The 16,654-nt window shown below is 49.0% G+C and overlaps 1 protein-coding gene across 1 annotated transcript in view; it reads right to left on the bottom strand.

Annotated features, from left to right (window-relative positions):
• Positions 1-7,039: 7,039 nt before the first annotated feature.
• The window catches only part of PRKRIP1 (PRKR interacting protein 1), a 33,291-nt gene continuing 23,676 nt past the window's right edge, over positions 7,040-16,654 (bottom strand). The window contains exon 6 of the mRNA XM_047089425.1: positions 7,040-8,187. Within this exon, the coding sequence (XP_046945381.1) occupies positions 8,084-8,187 (104 nt within the window). The 3' untranslated portion in view covers positions 7,040-8,083. The remainder of the gene's footprint in view (positions 8,188-16,654) is intronic.

The following is a 16,654-nucleotide window of genomic DNA, read 5'->3' as shown; positions in this document are numbered from 1 at the left end:
TTCCATCTGTCACAACAGCATCTGACAGTGACACATTTATCCAAATGAAAGAAAAATTCCACTCGTGTCAACCATTCCAAGTTTTCTGACAATTGTAAGAGGAGAGGTTAACGGATGTCAGGCCAAATCCATTAATCTCTCAAGGCGCATTTTAGAGGCCATTGCTGAGAGCCAGAACGACACCTTTTAATCCAGGAAGACACTTAAAAACAGACCACAGCATAGGGAAATCCCAGGGTCTGATTACCGACCTTCCCCCATCAACGCACACACATTATAGATGGCTATAGGAAAGGGATCATCTGAATTTCACAGGGCAAAATCCTCAAAAAGCAATATCTCTTTGTAAAATGATGTGGAAAACAGGAAGACGACACTTGGTAAACTAGAGTAATTGCATCACAGATGAACATTCTTTCCACAACAGAGTCACTTGCTTAAGTTTTCACCGTTGGGAGTCTGATCTGACTGCACATCCTTTAGAAGGTTTTCGGTACTAGTCAGTGATGCCTCCACCCTCAAGCACATCTATCCAGCATGTCTGGACAAAAGGAAAATCTAAGTCATAATTACCTGTGCTTTTCAGAGTCCATTTCCTAACCAAACACAGAAAATGGCTCCCCCCCCCACCCCCCGCCTAGACGAGTAAGGAAGGTGCTGGCACCATGCTGAAAGGTGGTACAAATTACAATACTAATAGTTGGAGGGCCCCTCAGGTGCACAGGTAGTTGAGCGTGAGTTACACAGAAGTGAGGGAAAGGCCCACAGGGACCAGCCACCCAGTTGGGATGTCTGGGTGACAGTCTGGGCTGTGATTTCCCTGTTTGGCCATGGCAAGTTGCTCCCTTGCCCAAGGCCTAAGTTTGAAAAAGACCAATTCTTGGAGGCACATCCCAGGGGCCTATCGCGTTCATCTTCCCCATCAGTGCATACCCTTATTCAGCTAAGACTGTAGCCCTGCTGTCCCCTTCCCTGAGTCTTCTCATCCAGAGGGCCTCTCAGCTGCCCTGGACTATGTAACCAGTCCGGACAGTTCTGTCCCCTTGGCCATATGGCCGAGTCCTCGTCACTACCCCTTATGAGATCTTCAGTTCCCATCTCTCACTTTCTGACCCTTTCTCACCCAGTCCTCAGCCGACCACCTCGCTTCCTGGACTCTGCTGAGACCCGCTTTTTGCCCCCAGCCTCCTTTCTGACTCAGCCTGAGCCCTCACAACCTCTCCTTCCACCACGTTCCACTTCACGCCCAACTTCTCAAGTGACCTGTCCTTACCATCTCCTTCTCGGCCCCTCTGCAGCTGCCTGCCAGCATGGTGCTGACTCTGGGACAGATGTCAGCCGTGCCCTTTTCTGTCTTTGGGAACCCGTCGTTCCAGCTAGAAACATCTCTTTCCTTGTTCTGGTGACCTCACCTTTTTTTTTTTTTTTTTTTAAACCTCTGTGCAGTCTCCTCCTCTTCTGTCCCCTAGATGTGGATGTCTTTCCACTTTCCCCTGACTGGTTTCATCCATTCCCCTTGTGCCAGGCAGCCTGTTGACTCCAAATGGTCACCCCAGCCCGGCAGGGCGTGGCCCAAGGGCCCCCACCTCACCATGCTCACAGCTGAATTCCCCATCTTCCCTCACATGCCTGCTCTACATCCTGGGTTACCTGTCAGGAAGTCCCAGCAGCTACGCAGCTGGTGACATTACAGATCTGTCATTAATGATTACTCCCATCCCCATCCAGTCCTGTGAAGTCTCCCATTTGTCTCCACAGGTCTCAGACTAATTCAGGCCCTCGTCACCTCTGCACTGTGTTACTGCAAGTGCCTTCCACCTGTCCCCTTCCCATCTAATCTGCACACTACAAAGTGGAAAATTCCCGTCTCTCCCCTGCCCCCACTGAGCCCTTCAGTTTTCCCTGGGGCCTTAGATCAACTCCAGTCCCCTCACCTAGTGACTGAGGGCCATGACAGGGCATCTGCTTCTCCTCGGCTTGGTTTCTTAGAACTCCTGCATTACTGGGCTACCCAGGAGCTCAGCTCAGACCTGCCCTCATCCCCGAGGCCTGGGTCACATGCCACGCTGTACCCTGTGCTGTGTGCAACTGTGCTGACCTTTTTCTTGTCTGTGTCTTATCAGATCTGGAGCTCCTTAAAGGCAAGGCCTGTGTCTTGCTCACATCGTCCCCACTGCTGAGCCAGGTACACTCAGGAAACCTTCAGATTAAGCTTTCAGTCACGTTCAACAATTTGCTATATTCTGTGGAAAAAGAAAACTGCTTCAGGACTTGCGCCGGGGTGTTCTCTTGACTGAAATATATTAAAATACGGTAACGGTAGCTCACTTTAATCAAGTGTGCCAAAGACTAAACATAAGTAAACTTCCACGGGGGGAGGAGAAGGCACACCTGTCCTCACAACTCTCCTTCCATGCAGCCTCGAAACTGATTTAGCGATATTCCCATTCCCAAAAGCAACATCGCTCCTCTAACTCAATTAAGTAACACGCTTTTTCCAGAAGGGTTAATGCTGAAAACAGGAGAGTAAGCTAGCAACAGTCCTTGATAGGTTAAACCAGTGTTTCTGAAGGGGGGCCTGTGGCAGAATCTGCTGGGGTGCCTGTCCCAAATGCCTGAGCTGCCACGAGGTGGTCTCTGGGGCGCGGTCGGGGAGTCCAGATGTCAGAGGTGGGCTCCGCGGTGGCCGGGGCCGTGGCACCAGTGGCCTCCGGCAGACACGACCACGTGCGCCTGTTCAGGCTCTTCCTGCCGTAGCGGCCATTTTTCCGGTATGAGCAACTTCCCCGCCTGCTTTCCGTCACAGATCTGCTCAGTCACCCCTCATTTATCGAACACCCGTGGTGTCTCGGGCACTGTGCTGGCACTAGAGGTACAGCAGAGGACAGAGCAGTCAGGTCCTTGCTCTCGTGGTGCTCTGAGGTGGTGAGGGGAGGGGTGCTAGTGGGGCAGGGTACAGACCAGTAAACGAGATGGATGCTAGGAAGAGAATGGAACAGAACAGGGTGGGCGGAAAGCTGAGGTCCGACAGCACAGGAAGAGGCAGAGCAAGAGGGGAGTGGGGTATGGACCCGGGCTGAGGCTCCAAAGGGAACCTGAAGCCACAAACCCAGAACACATCAGCGAGGATGGTATTTGAAGCCCGGGTCAGGTTAAGATGTCCTGGGGCCTGGGTGTCGATGACAAAAGGCAGCGCACTGGGTCACCCAAACATTTAGAGTTTGAGCAGAGAAGCCAGCCAGGGAAAGGCAGGAAGAAAGGCAGGAGGCAGCACTGTCAGAGATGCTGAGAGTTCAGGCTTCTCTACTGTGCAGATGCCTCCACGGGCTGGATGTGGTGAAACTGAAGGCTTTCAGTTTGGGGGTGAAACCTTGCAGAGGCGGAAGAACTCTGGGATTTGGGCTGAGAAGGGAGGAGATAAATGGCGTGGTAGGTGCAGGAGAACCTGGAGCTTTGCTCTGTTGCCACAAATGGGAGACCCCAGAACTGCTGGAGGTTGTTGGGGCGGGGGTGGGGTGGGGTGGGGGGACAGTGGCTCCAGCGACAGGGAGGGCGACCAAGGCAGGTGTGTGAAGTCCTGGGGCATGAGGGCTTGGCCTGAACTCCTGCTCTCTCTGCTCTAAGAGAGCTACTCGCTGAAGGGGGAGGTGCTGTAAAAGCACCTTTCAGATGGTGGGAGATGAGCCTGTTCGGGAAGACCTAAGGATGGGTGGGGGGGTGCCGGTTCCCAGGTGACACCTGTGGTCTTGCATGCCAAGCGGGACTGAGGAGTTCAGCTCCTGATGCCTGAGATAAGTACCGTTTGCGCAGGGAACACACCAGTCAAGTCCAATCCCCTGCATTAGCAAACACCACTCTCTGGAAGCCCAGGCTCGCTCACATTTGACACATACACAGCCGGTTCTCATTATTCCTGGTAGTTCCATTCTGCAAAGTCACTGTGAGCACTGAGTGTTAGTGACTGCCCGGCCGCTGCCATCTGGGGAAACATGGGACTTGGTCACGTCAACTGATCAACACATAACCTTGTTTTATGTGTTTGTTCAAAAGCACTCCTGGTTGGGGGTGGCTGGCTGGCTCAGTCAGCAGAGCATGCGACTCTTGAGCTCGGGGATGTGAGTTCAAGCCCCACACTAGCTGAAGAGATTAAGAATAAACTCTTTAAAAGATAAAACTAAAAAAGCTTTCGTTTATATTGATTAACAACAAACTTGCAGCCAACAGCACTGTAACTCATGCCCGGACAAAGCTTACGTAAGGAAAGCACATCCTGGCCTTCTTGCTCTTAGGACACTAGACAAAATACTTCGAGCACTATGCTTCGGGGCCGTTTTAAAAATGGCAAAATCGGGGCGCCTGGGTGGCTCAGTCGGTTAAGCATCCGACTTTGGCTCAGGTCACGATCTCGCGGTCCATGAGTTCGAGCCCCGCGTCGGGCTCTGTGCTGACAGCTCAGAGCCTGGAGCCTGTTTCAGATCCTGTGTCTCCCTCTCTCTCTGACCCTCCCCCGTTCATGCTCGGTCTCTCTCTGTCTCAAAAATAAACGTTAAAAAAAAAAAAAAAAAGGCAGAATCAAGAAAAAGCCAAAAAAACTGTTACTAAATGATGTGTTTGAGCTGAACAAGAAAAACAATGTTTTTTCTTGAACTCAGCTGGGAACAGGGCATTAGGCAACTCCGATTTCTCACCACTCTGTGCCTGCAAATGACCACAGAGCACCATGAGTACTGATCTTAGGGTTACAAATAAGTGTTAATGAACAGGAGACTTCACAAACAGAACCTGTGAGTGGGTAAGGGGCAACTATGTTTAATTTTTTTTTAACGTTTATTCATTTTTGAGAGACAGCATGAGTAGGGGAAGGGCAGAGAGAGAGAGAGGGAGACACAGAATCTGAAGCAGGCTCCAGGCTCCGAGCCGTCAGCAGAGCCCGATGCAGGGCTCGAACTCACGAACTGTGAGATCATGACTTGAGCCGAAGTCAGACGCTTAACTGGCTGAGCCACCCAGGCGCCCCTGGGGGGGCAACTGTATTTAAAATTATCATATATAATCACATGTACGCATGTGCAGGCATGCACCAGGAGATTACTAAAGAAGCAGCCTTCCTCATCAGGGAAATATAAATCAAAACCACACTGAGATACCACCTCACGCTGCTCAGAGTGGCTAAAATGTACAAATCAGGAGACTATAGATGCTGGAGAGGATGTGGAGAAACGGGAACCCTCTTGCACTGTTGGTGGGAATGCAAACTGGTGCAGCCACTCTGGAAAACAGTGTGGAGGTTCCTCAAAAAATTAAAAGTAGATCTACCCTATGACCCAGCAATAGCACTGCTAGGAATTTACCCAAGGGATACAGGAGTGCTGAGGCTTAGGGGCACTTGTACCCCAATGTTTACAGCAGTACTTTCAACAATAGCCAAATGCTGGAAAGAGCCTAAATGTCCACCCACTGACGAATGGATAAAGAAATTGTGGTTTATATACACAATGGAGTACTACGTGGCAATGAGAAAGAATGAAATATGGCCCTTTGTAGCAACATGGATGAAACTGGAGAGTGTTATGCTAAGTGAAATAAGCCATACAGAGAAGGACAGATACCATATGTTTTCACTCTTATGTGGATCCTGAGAAACTTAACAGAAGACCATGGGGGAGGGGAAGGGAAAAAAAAAAAAGAGAGGGAGACTCTTAAAAACTGAGAATAAACTAAGGGTTGATGGGGGTGGGAGGGAGGGGAAAGTGGGTGATGGGCACTGAGGAGGGCACCTGTTGGGATGAGCACTGGGTGTTGCATGGAAACAATTCGACAAGAAGTTTCATATTAAAGAAAAAAAAAAGCGGCCTTCAGCCTATAGCTCTGGCACTAAGAGAGCAGTGCACGGGCACCCCTTGTCACTAGGTCTGGGCCGCACACAGCATCTCCCCAGAGCAGCACAGTGCTGTGGTGCAGGGGCTAGAATGGTGGGTTCTGGAGTCACACTGCTGGGATTCAAATGCCAGCTCTACACTTACTGGCTGGGTGACCTGGGCAAGTTTCCAGACCTGTGTTCATGAATCTTGTCTGGTAAACCTATAAGGCCATCTAATCAGACAGAGTATTCTAATACGAGTACGTTGGCTGGCGCAGGGCTGTCTCGTTAAGTGCTCAATAAGTGTGGGGAGGAAGTCCGAATTCCTGTACCTGAGGTTTCCTGACATGACCAAGTTATGCACACCTGTGTCGATCAATTTCAGAGTTTTCTCCACCCACAAGCCAATGAACGAGGACATTACTGAATGATTCTCCCCTCATCATGGTTTTTTTGAGGCGGGGGGGGGGGGGTGTCTCTCTCTGTATCTCCCACTCCCTTCTCAATGATGACACCTAACTGTTCTCTTTTCTCAAACAATACACTGAAGACCAAGAGTCATTCAACCGAAGGTATGACAGCACCTTAAAAATCGCCAGAAATTGCCACAGACATTTCCTAGCTAAACATCCTCTTCTGAAATGCAGTAAAGGTGCAGAACATAAACCTCCAGTCTGGCACCCTGTTACCTGCTCTGGCACATGCCGCCCCATCCAACACAATCTGCTCTGCTGTGTCACTAAGCTCTTGACCAGGTGAACCGGGCAGAGGTGGTGTCAGAACTGGAATCCTTAGGTCTTTGGGTTCCAAGCTCTGGCACCCTCAACAGCCTCCAGGGCAAGCGAACACCCACAAGATCCAGGCTGCAGATTCAAAGCGAGAGTTGTGACACACATCTTGTGGGGAGATAAGGAGACCAACGGCTCAAAGACAGTAGACAAAAAACCAGCACAGAACTAACCAGCCAGTTCCTGATGAGAGAAACACAGGTTCCAAACGTACAGCCACGGGGCGTGCCCATTTATTAGGGCTGATTTTCCATTTCAGCTTCCTGGGAAAGAAAAATTCCTGTGGCTTGAATTGCTTAAAGGACAGAAGTTATCACAGATGTCGCCCGGCTCAGGGCGGGGCCGGGAAATCCATACCGCAGAAATGAAAAACAAGTAGAATGTTTCTTAGTTTCCCTTCACTCAAAACCACTGTATCTTTAATTCTATCAAACTCCATAAAAGGCACAAAATATACTTAGAAACTTGGAATTGGAGATAAATCATCCAAAAAGTGAGCAAAGGCTCTCATTCACACCATCTCTGTCCCTCCCGCTGGCCTGAAAGGCTGCCCCTGGCCACCTCCCACTTTACTTAGCCCCCCTTTTCTGCAGGATGAAGACACAGCTTTTGGTTACCACCCCCCCCACCCCCCCCACTTCTGGTTGGGCCAGGACTCCCCATACTCTGCTCTGGTTCAGCCCAGCCTGGATTCTCAACCTGCTTATTTTTCTTGTTTTCCTCAAAGCTCTCTTCACACTCCAAGTCACCCTTCCTATGGCTCGGCCCCCTGGTTAAGCCCCCCATCTCCCCTTGCACACGTGTGGGGCTTCCCGATTCACACCTGTGGACAGGGGGCAGCCGGGCGGCAGCACGTATCACAGGGTACAGTCTGCCCCGCAGCTGAGGGAAATGGCGGTCAAGCACCCTGCGGTGCACCGTTGGCCCCAGAGCCAAGGCCATTTCCTTCAGCGTGGAAAACAGGTCCATGTTACAGGACCATCCCTGTCACACCATGTCCCAGCCTTCCCTATAGCTTCTGAACAACATTTCACAGGTCTGAACACAATCTAAGATGTTTCTGCTCTTTACTAAACATTTCTTTCACAGAAGCCTAAACTCATCACTGTCCAAATAGCAGAACAGGGATCAGGGGCAGCAGGTTACACATCTTCCCCATCAGCAGGAACATGAATGAACTCTGCTTGGCAGCCCTGAGTGTCCAAGAGACAGTGTCCAACAGACGGTCCTCTCTGTCCCACAGGCTCAGAGTCCTGCTGACAGGTGGGGCTGGGAATGATCAGGAGGGGATCCCACTTGCTTCTCTCCAGCAAAGCGTTGGGAGGGAAACTGAGTTGAAACACACATTCCTTTTCCCTCGGGTTGTGTGGACAGTTTCCTGAGGTCCTGGTCACAGCATGGGTTAGGCCGCAGAGAGCTGCTACAGCAAACACTGTCATCGACCCAAGATGAAGCTGGGCTGCTCCTCCTCCTCCTCCTCCTCCGTTCCAGACGCTTCCTCGGAGCTACTGGATGGCTGCTCCTGGGACTGACCAGATCCTGTAATCACATGACGTTTGATTAGAGACATACAAATTCACCCAGAGAAGCAAAGGGCACTTTAAAAATGGAGGAGCACTGAGGAAAAATTAGGATCTGCAGTTTGCTCTAGAACAATGCAGAGCTTAGGGGCACCAACCCCTCACCCCCCACAGTAAAAAATCCTTGTATAACTCTTGACTCTCCCAAAATGTAACTATTAACAGCCCACTGCTGACCAGAAGCCTTATCAATAACATAAACAGTCCATTAACATATTTTGTATGCTGGGGCGCCTGGGTGACCCAGTCAGTTGGGCGGCCGACTACAGCTCACGTCATGATCTTGGGGTCTGTGAATTCGATCCCCACATCGGGCTCTGTGCTGACAGCTCAGAGCCTGGAGCCTGCTTTGGATTCTGTGTCTCCCTCTCTCTCTGCCCCTTCCCTGCTTGCTCTCTCTCTCTCTCAAAAGTAATAAATATTGGGGTGCCTGGGTGGCGCAGTCGGTTAAGCGTCCGACTTCAGCCAGGTCACGATCTCGCGGTCTGTGACTTCGAGCCCCGCGTCAGGCTCTGGGCTGATGGCTCGGAGCCTGGAGCCTGTTTCCGATTCTGTGTCTCCCTCTCTCTTTGCCCCTCCCCCGTTCATGCTCTCTCTCTCTCTCTCTGTCCCAAAAATAAATAAACGTTAAAAAAAAAAAGTAATAAATATTAAAAAAAAATTTAAAAAAATTTTGCATGTTACATGCATTGTATACTGTATTCCTACAATAAAGTAAGCTAGAGAGAAAAAATGGTATTTAGAAAATACATTTATAGTGCTGTACTGTAAAAAAAAAATCCATGTCTACATGGACCCATGCAGTTGAAACCCAGGTTGTTCAAGGGTCAGCCGTAGTTGTTCCCGTACAGTAGAGCGAGGGGCCAGAGGGGGTCCTCATGTCCATCAGTCCCTCACGCCACTTCTCGGGTATAAAGGGTCGGTCACAGAACTGCTCTACCACTGCTGGCAGGTGGATCTCCTCCTTGTGAAGAAGGTCCAGGAGCATCCATAAAGAGAGCCCAACACCCCATCTAGTGGGCCTGTCTTTTTTTAAAAGGCAATTCATTTTTAAGGTATTATAAGGTATTCATTTAAAAAATTTTTTTAACATTTATTTATTTTTGAGAGACAAAGAGAGACAGAGCATGAGCAGGAAAGGGGCAGAGGAAGGGAGACACAGAATCCGAAGCAAGTTCCAGGCTCCAAGCTATCAGCACAGAGCCTGATGTGGGGTCAAATTCACAGACCACAAGATCGTGACCTGAGCCGAAGTCGGACGCTTAACCGACTGAGCCACCCAGGCGCCCCATAAGGTATTTTTTTAATTTATTTTTTTAAATTTACATCCAAGTTAGTTAGCATATAGTGCAACAATGGTTTCAGGAGTAGATTCCTTAATGCCCCTTACCCATTTAGCCCATCCACCCCTCCCACAGCCCCTCCAGCAACCTGTTTTTCTGCATATCTAACAGTCTCTTATGTTTTGTCCCCCTCCCCATTTATACATTATTTTTGCTTCTCTTCCCTTATGTTCATCTGTTTTGTATCTTAAAGTCCTCGTATGAGTGAAGTCATATGATATTTGTCTTTCTCTGATTTCACTTAGCATAATACCCTCCAGTTCCATCCACGTAGTTGCAAATGGCAAGATTGCATTGTTTCTGATTGCCGAGTAATACTCCATTGTATATACAGACCACATCTTTATTGGTTAATCCATTGATGGACATTTGGGCTCTTTCCGTACTTTGGCTACTGTCCATAGTGCTGCTATAAACATTGGGGTGCATGTGCCCCTTCGAAACAACACACCTGTATCCCTTGGATAAATACCTAGTAGTACAATCGCTGGGTTGTAGGGCAGTTCTATTTTTAATTTTTTGAGGAACCTCCATACTGTTTTCCAGCGTGGCTGCACCAGTTTGCATTCCCACCAACAATGCAGAAGAGATCCTCTTTTCTCCGCATCCTCGCCAAATGTGTCATTGCCTGAGTTGTTAATGTTAGCCATTCTGACAGGCATGAGGTGGTATCTCTTTGTGGTTTTGATATTTATTTCCCCGATGATGAGTGATGTTGAGCACTTTTTCATGTGTCGGTTGGCCATTTGGATGTCTTCTTTGGAGAAGTGTCTATTCATGTCTTACGCCCATTTCTTCACTGGATTCTTTGTTTTTTGGATGTTGAGTTTGATAAGTTCTTTATAGATTTTGGATACTAACCCTTTATCTGATATGTAGTTTGCAAATATCTTCTCCCATTCCATCGGTTGCCTTTTAGTTTTGCCGATTGTTTCCTTCACTGTGCAGAAGCTTTTTATTTCGATGAAGTCCCAATAGTTCATTTTTGCTTTTGTTTCCCTTGCCTCCGGAGACGTGTTGAGTAAGAAGTTGCTGCGGCCAAGATCAAAGAGGTTTTTGCCTGCTTTCTCCTCGAGGATTTTGATGGCTTCCTGTCTTACATTGAGGTCTCTCGTCCATTTTGAGTTTATTTTGTGTCTGGTGTAAGAAAGTGGTCCGGGTTCATTTTTCTGCATGTCGCTGTCCAGTTTTCCCAGGACCACTTGTTGAAGACACTGTCTTTATTCCATTGGATATTTTTTCCTGCTCTGTCAAAGATTAGTTGCCCATATGTTTGTGGGTCCATTTCTGGGTTCTCTATTCTGTTCCACTGATCTGAGTGTCTGTTCTCGTGCCAGTACCATACTGTCTTGATGATTACAGCTTTGTAATACAGCTTGAAGTCTGCCTCACTGCTTTTTATATGCCCCCCCGCCGCCCAGGTCTGTCAACATGGCAGGGCGATGTCCCCGGCCAGCCCTTTAGCATTTAACACTAGGCTGACAATGCTCCTGTGGAGGTCTCAAGCTCTCACTACAGTCCACAAAAGGATTCGAAAACTGTTTTGCAGAGGGCTCTGCCCACAACAAACAGGCCAGCTTCCCCGCTCTTCCCACAGACCCAGAAACCTTCTCTCTTGACACTCCACGTGCAGCTCTGAATTCCAGTGCTTCCCCGGCACGACTGCCGGTACCCACAGTGCAGCTGAGCTGGCCGACAGCAGAGCAGAGAGACAACTTATTCCCAACTCCTCCTCCTCTCTCCTCTCCGCGGGAGCAGGGCAGTGGGCGAGAGCTGGAACAGCAGAGCCAGAGCCACCAAGGCAGCCGGGTCCTCCAGCCCCTTGAGGGCACAGTGGGCTCCCCGGGCCCGCCTACGGACCTCCTCCCTGCAGACGCACAGGAGCTCAGTCCAGCACCCCCAGAGCACAAGGCACCCGAAGCTTTGCTACGCTGTCATCACCGCATCAGACAGAGAGCTTCAAGGCAGGAGGTGTGGGGTGCCCAGGACACAGCAGAGCCTACGATTCACCCGCACACCCTGGGACGCGACACTAAAGAGCACTCACGGCAGTGGGTGGAAACCTCTCAGATTTAATGACTTTCGGGTATTCCTCCTCCTCCTCAACCTCCTGCCAAAAGTACAAACGGTGAGCACTGAACACCTCTCCACGCAGCGCCTTGCTTCACTCTAACAGAAGTCTCTGGACAAGTCCCACGACGAGAGATCCAGTTCGCAGATGAGGAACGGGGTTCAGAGAGATTAAGTAGCTGCTACTCAACGTGTCATCATCGGTAAGACCCAGGCCTCCAACCTGACTGATTCTCTAGGACTCGGCCTACCTTGCATGCACAAGTGCACAGGGAAACTGAGGCAAAAGACTAATGAGGAGACAGGAGTGAGGTGAGCACACTGAGTGGATAAGCAGGGTGTGGTCTGTGGTCTGTGACTGGAATACCAGTCAGCCTTAGAAAGGGACATCGTGACGCCTGACAGACACCACATGGAGAAAACTTGAGGACACGACACTAAGTGAAATAAGCCAGAGAAAAAGATACCTCTGGGTCCTCTTCTGTGAGGTGCTCAGAGTAGTCCAACTCTCAGAGACGAGAGTAAATGGGCGGTGCCAGGGGCTGGCAGGAGGGAGAAGGGGGAGTCAGGGTTGAATAGATACAGTTCCCGTTTCACAAGATGAAGAGTTCTGGAGACGGATGGCGGCACCATGAGAAAGTACTTAACACCACTGAACTGGTTAAGATGGTAAATGTTAAGGGGCGCCTGGGTGGCTTAGTTGGTTAAGCATCTGACTTCGGTCACGATCTCACGGTTTGTGAGTTCGAGTCCTACACTGGGTGAGCTTGGGCCCTGCTTCTCTCTCTCTCTGCCCCTCGTGGGGTTCTCTCTCTCTCTCCACCCTCACTCACTTGCACACTCTCTCTCAAAAAAAAAAAAAAAAAAAGGCAAATGTTATTTCACCACAGTTAAAAAAAAAAAAAAAAAGAGAGAGGGAGAGACGCATACCATGGAAAGACGATGAAAAGCTAGAGATGGACTGAAAACCCGGCTCTGAGCCCCAGGTGCTACCCCTCAGCTCTCTGAGCACAGCACTCAACGGAAAAGGACGTTATTTCTATGGCACACGGCGCGATGCCTACAAGACCTTGGACACTCGGTCTCCACCCTGAAGAACAAGGAGGCAGAGTCTTTGCCGCTTGTAGCCCATTCCCCACATACCAGCTGGGAGTCCTGCTCTAGAACGTGGACTCCAACGCGGAGCCCATATTCTGTCCGTCTCAAGGCTAAGAACCACCAACCACTCCTGCACAGGTCTGAACACAGGACAGGAGCACAGGATTTGATCTTCCACTCTGATCTTTTTTTAAAAATTTCTATTTAAACCTATTTTATTTCTACTTTTTATTATTTTTTTAAAGTTATTTTAAGAGAGTGAGCGAGAGACAGCGCACATATGCAGGAGGGACAGAGAGACAGAGAGACAGAGAAAGAGAGAATCCCAGGCAGGCCCTGTGCTGTCAGTGTGGAGCCCAACTCGGGGCTCGATCTCACTACCTGTTGAGTTCATGACCTGAGCTGAAATCAAGAATTAGATGCTCAACCAACTGAGCCATCCAGGTGTCCCTTCAACTCTGATCTTGAAGAAACCGTGAGACGCTGACTAACCTGGGTGTTTGTGCAATGGGTGTTTTGGAAGCCTGAGATGCTAACAAGAAGAGGAGGGCTCGAATCATCCCTTGTGATGGAAAAACCCCTGAAGATGTGGTACCTCACCTAATAGTAAACACAACTGATTCCTATGTCAGGGTCTAGAAGCGTTGCTCTCAAAGAGGAGAAACCTAGGAGTCTGGTGCACATTCGAGTCCTTTGGTAATTCAATAAAATTATTTCACTCGCTCCATCTTTCAACATAGTAAAGAAATAAAAAACGAAGTGCTCATTACTACTGTGTTTAGTATCTAGGACCTAAGAATTCAGAAAGATGCTGTCCCAAATGAAAACAACGAGACACCACAACACACACCCCAGAATGGCTCAATTATGCAAACTGACGCTACCAATTGCTGGCGGGGATGTGCAACATTGGCAGCTCTCACTTGCTGGAGGGATGGCGACACGGAACAGCTGTTCTGCAGACCGTCCATCAGTTTCTTATGCGGCTACACGTGCTTATCATGTGACCCAGCAATCACCTCCTAGGTACACAGTCAACTGACCTGGAAACACATCCACACAAAAGTCACACAGAAGTGTTTGTAGAGGTTTTCATCACGATCACCAGAAACAGAAGGCCACCAAGATGTCCTTTAATAGACGAATGGACAAAGAAACCATGGTGTATCCGTACGACGGAATGGTGGAATACTATTCCACAATAAAAAGGAATGAGCTATAGAGCCGGGCCAAAGCATGGATGGATCTTAAACGTATTTCTCTGAGTGAAAGAAGCCAGTCTGAGAAGGCTGCGTGCTGCGGGACCCCGGCTATCTGGTACTGTGGAACACAGTGAAGAGATCGAGGCTGCCAGGGAATGCGGGTGGCAGGAGGCTGGAGAGGTGAAGCACAGGGGATTCTTTTTAAGGCAGTGAAGCTATTCCGTGTGATACTGTAATAGTGAACACGTGACGTCGTGCCTTCGTCAAAACTCACAGAACTTCACAGCACAAAGAATCAATCTTAACGTGTGCAAATGTAAAGAGTTATTTAGGATGTCAAGGATCCCAGGATGAATGCAAAAAGTGGCACATGAATCCAACTGTATAACAAATGGAGGAAACAACCTCTGTGAAGGGGGTGGGGTGCCGCCCCGACGTACTTTTGGATACGGCGGTGTCCGTAAGACCAAAGGCAAAGGAACTGTGCGTAACACTGCACCAGCTGATAAAAGTTGTGTTGCACGGGTAACCGGTTACCAATTCTGAGCCACGATCCACGTCCATGGGAACTGAACAACTGAATAACTGAACGGTAGGTAGTAGGGGCCAGGTTACTCACTGTCACAAGTGGGAGGTCATAGGCAAACAAGTGAGAAGGCTGGAATGATCCATGTGGCAATGAATTAGGGTTGGAGACATCGAGATAAACTCACCTTGAGTGAAATATAGATTAATACGGATGGTTATATATAGAAATAACTATAAAAATGCATTTATACACTGGTCAGTACACATGCACTTTTCCTTGGCCTACAAACAACCACACCCCAGTAGCGAAGAGCACACCTAACCCCCAGATCTCGGTTTGTACTACCGTTCCCCAATAAAACAAACCAAGACTCCTCAGAGAAATGGCTGCTTCTAGGTCTGGGGCAGGAAATACACGAGGTAAGTCTGGAATAGCTTGTAGTGCCAGGAAGAAAGGAAGGAAGGAAGGAAGGAAGGAAGGCAGGAAGGGAGGAAGGGAGGAAGGGAGGGAGGAAGGGAGGAAGGGAGGAAGGGAGGAAGGGAGGAAGGGAGGAAGGGAGGAAGGGAGGAAGGGAGGAAGGGAGGAGGGAGGAGGGAGGAGGGAGGAGGGAGGGAGGAGGGAGGGAGGAGGGAGGGAGGGAGGAGGGAGGGAGGAGGGAGGCAGGGAGGGAGGGAGGGAGGGAGGCAGGGAGGCAGGGAGGCAGGGAGGCAGGGAGGAAGGGAGGAAGTGAGGAAGGGAGGCAGGGAGGCAGGAAGGCAGGAAGGAAGGCAGGCAGGGAGGAAGGGAGGAAGGGAGGAAGGGAGGAAGGAGGGAGGGAGGAAGGGGGGAGGGAGGGGGGAGGGAGGAAGGGGGGAGGGAGGAAGGGGGGAGAGGAAGGAAGGAAGGAAGGAAGGAAGGAAGGAAGGAAGGAAGGAAGGAAACCCCACCTAAATCCCACAATAACAGGAGTATGTAAAAGGGACACAGGAGCCAAAGCAAAGTGCCCCCAATGGCCAAAGCTATAACAATTTGAGTAACAAAATAAATAAAGTGGTACTGGATTCGACCTAAAGTATAAAATAAATATCCACAAGTCCATATTGATATAAATAGACAAACAGGGGAGAAGGGACAAATCTGTGAAGGATTTCCAATAATTCATGTAGCATTCCCACCCACACAGAGAGGGTGCATAATCCCCCACTCCATACGTGCGGGCTGCACATAGTGACTTCTTCCCAAAATGTACAGTGTGGGAAGGAGGGAAAAGGAGTGAATTTACAGTAGGCAATCCTGACAAGCACTGCCTCAGCCAGGTGATCGAGTTCAATACATCAATAGTGCCAGTCATCTTGACAGTATACAGCCTTGACATGATGTCATTAAGAATGGAACTTTACTGGGGCGCCTGGGTGGCGCAGTCGGTTAAGCGTCCGACTTCAGCCAGGTCACGATCTCGCGGTCCGCGAGTTCGAGCCCCGCGTCGGGCTCTGGGCTGATGGCTCGGAGCCTGGAGCCTGTTTCTGATTCTGTGTCTCCCTCTCTCTCTGCCCCTCCCCCGTTCATGCTCTGTCTCTCTCTGTCCCAAAAATAAATTAAAAAAACGTTGAAAAAAAAAATTTTTTTTTAAAGAATGGAACTTCACCTCTTTGGCCTTCCTCCCCAAAATAAGTTAACTCCAGTCTCATCATGAGAAAAATATCAGACCAATCCCAATCGAGGGACACTCTACAGGACACGAGACCCTCAAAACTCTCAAAGGCAAAAAACAAGCAAAGTCTGAGAAACTGTGACTGAACGTAACGTGATATCCTAGGTGGGATTCTGGAACAAGAAAAAGGCATTAGAGGTGAAAACTAAAGAAGTCTGAATAAAGTATGGACTTTAGCTAATGTATCTATCAATAATTGGTTCATTAATTGTGACAAAGGAATGGTTAACTTCAGATGTTAATAACAAAGGAAGCTGAGTATATGGAAAGCCTTTGTACTATTTTTGCACTTTTTCTGTAAATCTAAAACCATGTTAAAAAGTTTTTATTAAAAAAAAAAAAAAGGACACTGTACCACATTCATGGAACTGGGATTACAGCTGAATAGTGTTGGGAGGAAGAATTTCTTCTGCCCTTCAAGGTCCCTCTAGCTGGATTAAGAATCAAATTGACATGGGACAGTAATAGGAGAAAATCAAATTTAGTTTTGTCTG

This window comes from Lynx rufus, unplaced genomic scaffold, assembly GCF_022079265.1.
Source record: "Lynx rufus isolate CCGP_SWC_20201006 ecotype Redwood Valley unplaced genomic scaffold, mLynRuf1.p SCAF_27, whole genome shotgun sequence".
Lineage (NCBI taxonomy): Eukaryota > Metazoa > Chordata > Mammalia > Carnivora > Felidae > Lynx > Lynx rufus.
Note: the sequence above shows the minus strand (reverse complement) of the source record. Positions and strands in the feature narration are given on the sequence as shown.